This window comes from Lygodium microphyllum, chromosome 7, assembly GCF_053477565.2.
Source record: "Lygodium microphyllum isolate KBCC chromosome 7, Lygodium_microphyllum_v1.1.10, whole genome shotgun sequence".
Classification (NCBI taxonomy): domain Eukaryota; kingdom Viridiplantae; phylum Streptophyta; class Polypodiopsida; order Schizaeales; family Lygodiaceae; genus Lygodium; species Lygodium microphyllum.
The window spans coordinates 88050018-88060267 of NC_141141.1; the positions used below are offsets into that span (position 1 = coordinate 88050018).

Consider the following 10250-nt stretch of genomic DNA (forward strand, 5'->3'; position numbering starts at 1 on the left):
TCTACACGTATACACATGGTGTTTGTGTTATTTGGACAGCTTGATACTTAGAGGTTGAACTCCATGAACCTCTACATTTTTATAACAGTTATGCTTTTCTAACAAGGTATTCTGCCAGACCAACCTAAGATATGATGAGACTTTCTAATCAGAATGTGACAATCCAAAAGGTTTGTTCTATGACTACAAGAACAGTTTTTGGACAGACCCACCACCAGTATGAAGGGGTAGAACTACAAGTCACCACTACAATTGGTAACAACAATGAGCTTGTTAGAATTCTAATGCTCAATTCGAAAATTAAAATCTAACATTTGATTGAACATTCTAGTTAACAGATAAATTGAGCTGCATGTGTGACAGCATTTACCAATCCCTTTTTCCACTAGCAATACCCTCACAAGTAACCCTAGTTGGAAAGTGTGCACACATATAATAACTGGATTACATATTACATGGAATCAAATGGCAAGGTCCTCAGTTTGAGCTACATCTCAATCTCTCATTCATCCATTCTGAATGAATACTCATTGAAAAAATAATTTGGATGATACACATCCATAAATGGAAGTGAGTTACTGTTCCTGAAAAAATTATACATATCCATAATAATAATCAAAGGACATCAGTCCTTTCACAAAAACCACAATAATGGGAATAAATGGTTTTAACTACTCTTAACATGGCAAATTAAAAACTCTTAAAACTCTGCTAGCATGAACCCTGCTTGATCCAGACGATATCTAGAAGTTCCATAGGGATCTTCTAGAATCCAAAATTTGGCTTCGTTCCTAACTGCCATCTACTTATGCAGAGGCAGCTTGACAACTTGCCTCATTTGCACCACTGGCTTGTTGCAGATCACTTTCTATTCCATCTGAAATTTCTCTGGCTAAATCCTTGTCATTCAAATCCAGTGATTGGTTTGTAGTTTCTGGCACATCCACATTATCTGAATGTTCCTGTAACCTGTTTTCTGGACAATCATGCACTTCAGTCTGTGGAACTTGAAGCAACTCATTTCCTACATCTGGGAGAACCTGCACAAGACCTTCCTCTGGTCCTTGAAGCATTCCATCTTCTAGAGCCGGAGGCACCTCATCATGCACACCACTCACTGAAGACTCTTTTGGCTTTGCCTCTCCTACAAGAGAATGGGTCACTGAGTCCGGTTCTGATGCTTCAACAATCTCCAAATCAGATGAACCAACCGAACTTCCATGCACTTGTGCATAATTCCCATTCTCTGAAGTTTCAAGAACAGAACCATCAGATACACTTGGTACTTGACCACTTAAAACTGGAAACTCAGTGTGCATCCCATTCTCTGAATCCTGGAAGCTCGAGTTACTTGTAGAGGCAACATCTTCGCCATCAACAGAAGCTACCTCATGAGGCTCTGCATCAGATAATACCCCCCCCAAATCTGGATTTTCTCGCAAATATTTTGCCCGCTTCTGCATATCCAGATAGTTCTCTTTTTTCTTCTTGAGCTCCTCGAGGCTTTTGATCACATCGCCATAGGTGGCAGGGTGAGGTACCTTCACCTTTGCAAAAGATGTGAGGACATCAAGAGAGAATGTAATCTTCTCTCGTTCCTTGCTTTTGATAGGTGCTGCCGCTTTGCCTTTCTTACCTTTTTTGCCCCCAAAGCCACCAAACCATCCTTCTAGATCCTCTTCATTCCGGTTTTTCTTGCTGACAATGGCTTCTCCAAAGCCTTTCAGAGTGTGTGTCTCAACCTTCTGCTGCTGAGAAGGTAGAGCATGCAGCTCCTCTGAAGTTGGAGCAAGCTTGTTCAAGAAGGTTATCAGCTGATCACACATTATTATTTCATCCGTGTAAGGTTCCACAAAGTTCTCTAGTTCTCTCTGTTTCCTGATTTTCTCTCGTTCCAGCCTTTCAGTTCTTACTTTCTCTGCCTTTATGCGACGCTCCTGTGCCTGCTGAGATTTCCATTCCCTCTCTCTGTTCCAGAACTCGTCTAACTTTCCTTCAAAGTCTATTCTTGCCTGCTTAATTTCCTCCCTGAAGGCTTTGATCTTCTCATAAGCTGCAGTTTTCTCCTGTAACAGGGCAGGTATGTCCATGGCCTTTGCAGCTTCTTTCTCACGGATCTCTGCGAGGATGTGACGCTGCTGCTCCTGCTGGACTTTCAAGCTGTTGAGCAGCCTATCGTCCTCCTTTATTAGATCGAGGAGTTTCGTTCTGGAGTCCTCATCTTGCTCTGTCCGTTGGTCTAAATCTTTGACAAACTCCCTTGATCTCCGCAGGTTTGCGATTCGAGCAACTAGCTTCTTCTCCTCTTCTATGGAAAGCGTTGTGTGTGTCTGCCTGTACTCCAGTTTCCTGATCTCCTCATCGATCTGTTCCACTTTGACAAAGGGAAGCTTCTGCCGAAGCGATCGCGCGTCGCTCCGCAGCCTCTCACGGAACTTCTCGGCCAGATCCAGCTCCTCGCGATGGCCACGCTTGGTCTCCACCGCGGCTTTGAAGGCCGCATTCAACTCGGTGAGGCGATTCCTGGCCTGCAGAAGCTCAGGGGAAGCGACATGCCGGTTGAGGTTCTTGTTGTCGACAATGTCCTTGATTTCGAGGATACGGGACTGGAGGTCGTCGATCTGAGCCTGGAGGGAGGCGATGTGCTCCTGGTGAGCGGCTCGGTCAGGCTGGGGGAGCCGCTTGACGCGAGGGAGGCGGGGAGGGGGGGCAGGAGGGTCAGCGGCCTCGGCGTGCGCGGGTGGGGAAGCAGGGGGGACCTGCAAGCCGACCATGGCGATGGAGGGGGGGCAGGTCTGCAAGAATGGCACCCGGAGCGGGGGGGGAAGCAGACGGGATACACGTCCAGAGAAGAAGGAAGAAGAAGACCTTCTTACGCGTTCTCTCTCTCTCTCTCTCTCTCTCTCTCTGTCTGCTCTCCCTCCTTCGATCGGATTACCTGATGAGAAAAGAAAGGGCCCTTTATGTAAGACCTGTTTTTTGTAAGCTTTTACCTTGCCGTCGTCTTTTCTTTTCCGACCATTCAGACAGCTTTTCCTTTCCAGTTCCCCCCCCCCCCCCCCAACGCTAAATGCATGCATAACTCAAATTAAGGTTCGACTCCCTTCCTTTCTTTTCATTCATCTTGCAATTCCAAGCTTTACTAAAAAGGCCAAAAAATATAAATATTTCACTTTATTGATGTAGTTTCTTGCTCTTTGTTTTTTCTTTTGATAAATGTGTTCCCTTGAAATAAATTTTCGACTAATTGTAAGCTAACCTTGTGTGGCAAGCATGGCAAACTACATGGGGAGTAGTCTCTCAAGATTTGGAACTTTTCCTTAGAGCTGTTTTACTTAGAGCACTAGCTCGCCGATGCACCTCAGAGAATCTTATAAGTTCTTCTTTTTTGTTGAAAGAGTGTTTTTTTCGTTGCAAGAGATGAAAATATTTCACTTTACTAATACAATTTCATATTTTATGCATGTAAAACGATTCCAACTTTGATATCATGCATACATGTTTTAAGCATGAAAGTTTCATCCCCCCAAAAAGGTTATAGACTTGACAAAAATGTCACTTCAACAAGACTAAATCTATTAAGCTCAAGGATCCATACCATCATGCAATACTTAGATATAATAGTAGAAGTATTGCTAATTGAAAGAGTGAGTTCGCATCCACATATATGTAATATATAAGAATTAGATTTCTTGTTTGCAATGTGCATTAGGGCACTCCGAGCATGAAGTAATGTTCGAAGGGAAGCATCTCATAACCACTTCACTTCCCTTGTGCGAACTATCTTCTAATCACTATCTTTCAATTCACAATCCAACAAATAACAATGCAAAGACCAATATATCATTGCATGGTAGCTTCATTCTCTCATGCAAAGCTACTGCATAGTGGCTAGCTAGCTTTGCAAGCATTATTTTCGTTGCAAGTGAAGCAAAGTTGCCATCCATTCATTTCAATGCACTCATGTGCAAGATCAGAACCTTATTGAAATCTTATTGAATAGTAAGGAATGAAGCATATAAGCATTTAATTGTATGATTATCACAATGCCACTAAAATGAAGAATTCGATCCAAGGTACCATTAGGGGAGTTTTGAGGTCTCGAAAATGCCTTGTAAGTGATCCTAGAGAGAGAAAATATTTTAGGAAATAAAATCTTTTTTATTTTGAAAAAACGTTTATATTTTGATAAGTAAATATATCAAAAATTGTTAATAAGTCATTGTCGCGATATTCTCGTGGTCACATCAAACCTAGAAATCTAGGCTGCCATAAAGGTGACAAAGATTGTCATAATCAAGATCTTACTCATCCTCATTAAAGTGAAAACTATTATTCAATTTGAATTTTGTTCGACATTTGATTACTTCCCTCCATTCTCACTCTCTTTTTTATTTTCCATCCTTACTAATTTCTTCTTCGTTTTCCTTATTGTTTCTAATTCGTATACTTTTTCAATCCAATCTTTTAATCACATCCTTAGCTATGGATTAGTCATCCAATGATCTTTGTAGCTCCAGTAAAAGGCCTCTCTATCATCTTCATATTGAGTTGGATAGTGAGTATGAACCAATAAGGAAGAGAACAAAACCCATTACCATTACAGAGTCTACGAAACATATACTCAAGTTTCAAGGAAAGAAGAATCTTGATCTTTGGTTAGGTGGCAGGCTATATCCCAAAGATCCTAGCAAAAATAGCACTCCGCCTTTCCATAATAGCTCTTCATTGTTGAGCTTCATTAGTAATGGTTATAATGGGTTTCTAGGCTATATAATTAACTTAGTTGTAGAAAAGGATATCCTCAAATTGGAGAACCATCTTTTATCAAAACATAACAACGAGTTACTGCATATGCTAGAAGGCTATCAACAGAGGATTCATTTGTTGGAGAAACGCATCAAATCTTATCAACAAAAGCAAACTATTTTAGGACTTTGAAATCAACAAAAGGCTCTTAGAAATATTGAGAGTCTCAAACTAGGAGGAGATGGTTGTAGTAAAAGAATCCAAGCAGCAATGTACATTGTTGTTCCACCTTAAAAATATGAAATATGACTTTGTTTATAATTAATTGTATTGATTTGTGATGGTGATTTTGTTTAGGTCTTTTCTTCAACCGAATGCAAGTGAAAGAGATTCCTTCAAAGCATCTTAGTTTTATTATCATCTTCTTCCTTCAATAGTTTCAAAAGATATTTTGGAGAAGAAGAAATTTAAAAAGGCAAAGAAACAATACTTAGAGTCATTTATAAAGGATCTCTCTTTGGATACTAAGTTAGTGTAGAAGACACTACATAATATTGGTATCAGTCGAGATGCTTATATACAACTTTTCAGCTTTTACAATCAAATATGAAGCAAGGACAAGTATGTAATTGCATACTTCCAAGGCCATCTATGATTAGAACTATTAGACAGAGAGTGAATAACAAGGTAATGGAGATTCTGTGGATGACCCTTTCCATATCAAGGCTAGCTTCAAGGGCAAGAAAAATGAAGTTGTATTCAATGAATTTAATAATATTTTCCTTGACTTGCCCACCCTACAATGCTTAATGATTAGATTCTATGACTTGTCACTAGAAGAGGCACAAGAAGTGGCTAGATTTGTGGTTAAACTTAATGAAAGTGAGATTCTAAAATGTACAAAACTAGAGAGAGTCTCTATTACCTTTCATCAGATCATTACAATCACTCGATGTCATTCAGTGTTCAATTGGAACACAACATCTGGTGGCTAGGAGCATTCGAAGTAGATACAGAGGATTTTGATATATTGTATTGGGCTTTTCATTGAACACCAATACCTAATGTTATTAAGAGACAACAAGCAGGAGAAGAGCTATTTATTGAAGGATTTGGAAACTATAAGATTGAATGGCACATAGTTGGTGACTTATAGACACTTAAATGTATGTACAATGTATCAAAGGGAGCCAACTCTAGATCTCATTGCCTATATTGCATGTCCCTAGTCAAAGAGTTGAACTCAAGCAATTGAAATAGGGCTCCCTCTAGGTACAACAAGGATCCACAGTTTAAGCCAGTCTTAGATATTTCTTTAGTGAATGCCCATATCTATACACTTCATGCACTTTGTAGGATAATTGAAAAGCTTGTTCATCTTTATATAGGATTTGTATGGAAGCTGAAGCCATTATCAACTAGAACAGATGCTATAACAAAGATTGAAAAAGTCTTATCTACAATTGATTTGCATGGTGGTAATGTTGTTATTGAACCAGATCTTCAAAAGTCTAAGGATGGCAATTGTGTCTCCAAAAAGCCATCTATTGGTGGAGTGAAGGCTAGAAGGTTCCTAGACTTTCATGGGAGACTTGGTAAGATAAACTCTAAGAATGGTGGCTCAACTATTAGATACAATCAATGAAACTGCCTACATCATGCAGTTAAGGATCTGCTGATAATGGACAAGCTCGAAATAGAAAAGCCAATGTTTGGGAAACAATAGACAAAGTATTCTTTTATTGTGCTAAAACAGAGTGGAATGATGATGATCTCAAAGACTTCAAAAACCAATTGAACCTTTTGAAAAAGGCAATGATAGAAGCTTGTTGTAATCAACACTTCACTCACTATATGGTAAGAAGTTTGCATATGTATGTCTCTTTATTGTCTGACTCATATAGGATTTTCTAATTGAATTTCTTCATTTGTTAACTATGCAATATATTTTATACAACTATGCTCCATATTTTATCAAGAAATATGGATATCTATCTATTTGGTCAATCCAAGGTATGGAAAAATCACATTATCAAGCAAGAACAAAATAATTTTGACACACAAGATATGGAGGTGGAAGATACAAAGCAAACAATTTATTAAAGGTTTTTCAATGGTTCTGCAGATAAATTTGACACAAATTCAAGCTCAAAGACACAATCGTATTATGTAATACATCATCTTTGGCAAGGACTATATCCACTATTATCCAAAGAAGAAAAGAGAGATATTTAAACTCTTGTGCAAAGCAAATATATTCTGAATGGTTACAAACTAGACAAAGAGATGGAAAAAGATGGGTTTCAAGAAACCCTTAACATCTTTTAGTCTGACTCTGAGCAGAAAAGTCTTTAGTTTGAGGGAATTCACTGGGTCCTCTAAGGGAATCTTTTGTTTCATCTCACTCGATGAGACCTCTACATTTCAGGAACTCTTGTTTCCTATAGCCTGAAAGGAGCTTCAAATTCTTGGCATCTCCTACATAGGAGAGCAAATAAGAGGCAAGAACTTCAAAGTATCCTGCCCTAAATCCACTATATCTAGACATGAAGCCAAACACTCTTACAACTTCGTCCTTCTCTACCAAAATTATCTTGTCTGAATCTCTATTGAAAGCTTGGGATCCAATCACCTTGGAGATAGCTTTCAAAGCCATTATTGGTAAGCTTGGAGAGCTTGACAATATTATGATAAATTGCAATTGTTTGATTATTTAAGCTTCCAATATAATAACCAAGGCCTTGACTTTTGCTAAAGCTTCAATGGCCTTGAGCCCTTGGCTCTTCCAAGAAAGTTGTCTGCATCTTCAATTTCTATCTGCACAATAAACCACAATAGTATAAGATGTCAATAGATAAATATCCAAAAATATTTGTGTATAATGCATAACATACTCTAATATAAATCACAATGGATATCTTAGAATTATATTTCCTACCTTAGGTTTTTCATCTTCTTCAAGAAGACTATCATCATATAGATTTATTGAACTTTTTGGTTTCTCCTCTAATGGAGACTTCAGTTTCTCTTCATATCCCATGTTATCAATACCAAGTCTTTGTTGAATTTGTATGTACTCTTCCTCTGAAGGTATCCCCCCCTTTTCATTTTCCATGATCTGATTAATACAAGAATGCAAGGCTACAGAAGGATTACCAAGCAGTAATCTTCTCTAAGATAAAAAAGGTGTTGAATATCATTTAGCAATACATATCTCTTTTTGTTAATGAGATAACTGGAAAATGTTGGGACACATTCAAGATGATAGAGGTAGTAGTTGTTGCCATGGTGCTAGACCTAATTATGCTCCTTTCTATATTTCTAGGAGGATCTCATTTGCTTCCATTATTCTCCTAACATGTGGAAAGTAAAATAGGTGAAACCTACCACACTTGGCAATCCAAAATGTACTACTAGTGATGCTCACTTTGATAACACTGACCTCAATTCTAGAAGGTTTCTCACAAGTGGATATGCAACATCATGACATCCACCCCCTCCAAACCTACACATCCCTTGGATGTGCCACACCGTGTAGCCACCTAGATAAAACACCCATATAATCTTTGCCCAACCAAGCATGTGCATAATTGTCCTCCTGCTACGATCATAAATCCAAATCATGAATATTCTAGAAATGTACAACAATCCCAAACGCTCTTTTGTAATGTCATCACTTTTAAACAAAGCAACATCAAATCCCTGCACTAACTGGTTCTCAATATCCTCCTTTCAACATCTTTGTCTTTACATGCAATATCCTTCATCTTCTTCTCTTGTATTGTATTTGAAGAACAACTATCCATATATTGAAGATATGTAAGAAATCCAACATCTTTCTGTATAAGAAGACATTATTGCTGATTTTGATGGAAAGGGCAATCCACTTTCCACTTCTTGAATTCTTCATCAATAAGGCTAAACCTTGTTTGCAAAGTTGTTCTAGCAGCATTAGAAGCTTCCATTACATCGCTATAATGGATAAATCCCTCAATCTCTAGGCCTTCCACATGTCTATCATAAAACACCTTGAAATCCTTTAGTTTATCTTCAAGATCCTTCAAAAGCTCTTGCAAATCAAAGGGAAAATGAGCATATCTCTGATGTAAATAAATCTAGATGAATTTCTAGTTCCATGAAGAAAATTAAACAGCCTTTCACCACAGGTGACCTCCAGATCCTCCTCCTCCATTCTCTCTAATGAAAACTTCATTTTAGTCATCCTAATTACTCACAAAAGAAAATCTAGAAAACAAAAATAAGGGTCATAATATACAAATCCACATTTTCTCTTTTGCAGTAGACTAAAGAAAGATTGCTAAGAAAATTAAGGAAATACAAGATGAAAGAAATGAACTAAAACTTTATGCAGGAGAGAAAGCATGCAATTCCAAGTCTCATAGATCAAACTTTGTTTAACATTTTCGACTCATGAAACGCGAAAACAATGATTCAGACTGTCTCGCAGTTCACAAAATCACGTTTCAAAACTTGACAAATTTGCATTTTATACATCCGAAGAATTTGAACAAAACAATGTCTCAAGAACATTAAAAACCCATCGTTTTACATGTTTACCAGACAGATGATACAATAGAGAAAGCATGAAATTCCAAGTCTATCGATCAAACTTTGTTTAACGTTTTCGACTCATGAAATGCGAAAACAATGATTCAAACCACCTCACAGTTCTTAAAATCACGTTTCACACGTAACTTATAAAAAAAGTTGACAAATTCGTGTTTTATACATTCGAAAAATTTGAACAAAATAATGCCTCAAGATCATCAAAACTCCATCTTTTTACATGTTTACTAGACCAATATTACTAGAAAAACAAAGTAAAACCAATACATAATTTCTAAGTTCCTTATGTATCTTTCTTCTTTTAAACCAACTAACATCTTCAATGCCTCAAAATTCAAGATTGCAAAGAAAAATATTAAGAAAAGTGTGATACCTGATATTTGCAGGCCTTGATCCTGAGAATAAATGGTTTCTTGTAAGCATATGCTTGGTTTGGCTTGTGAGGCTTACGAGATAAAAATCTGGTCAAAGATAAGATAAGATATGTGAGAGAAATAATAACCAAGATCTGAACCTAAGTGTTCATATATATATATGCCAACGGTCACCGCACGTTTGATCAAAAAGTACGCTGCACTAATTCGGAGGACGCCCTCTTTAAATGAAAAAGAAAAAGGAAAAAACTTAAAAATCGGAGCTATAAAAGCGCTATCATGCCGAAAAAGTAAGTGACATGTGGGACAAATTCCTAGGCAAAACAGTCTTCAGTCACACGTGTGAAATTAACTACGTATTACAGCAACCACACGTGTAAACCAACATCATTATAAACCTGATTTTTGAACTGTAAAAGAGTTTTTTCAAAGACAAAACCCTCTATTCTCAACCACACCAACACAACGCTAATTTGATCAGAGTACAACATTATTCTTCCGTGCAAGGCTACCAAAGAAGGTTTCATCGACAGCATATGC

The 10250-nt window shown here is 37.8% G+C and overlaps 1 protein-coding gene across 1 annotated transcript; it reads right to left on the minus strand.

The window, feature by feature from the left end:
- Positions 1-389: 389 nt before the first annotated feature.
- Positions 390-2947, minus strand: LOC148033667 (uncharacterized). The gene has a single exon (XM_087681589.1). The coding sequence runs from the start codon at positions 2772-2774 to the stop codon at positions 807-809; it is 1968 nt and encodes a 655-aa protein (XP_087537715.1). The 5' UTR covers positions 2775-2947; the 3' UTR covers positions 390-806.
- Between the last annotated feature and the right edge of the window lie 7303 nt (positions 2948-10250).

Excerpts from the sequence above, each read along its gene's own strand:
- LOC148033667 (XM_087681589.1), bottom strand. The coding sequence starts at position 2,774 with ATGGTCGGCTTGCAGGTCCCCCCTGCTTCCCCACCCGCGCACGCCGAG.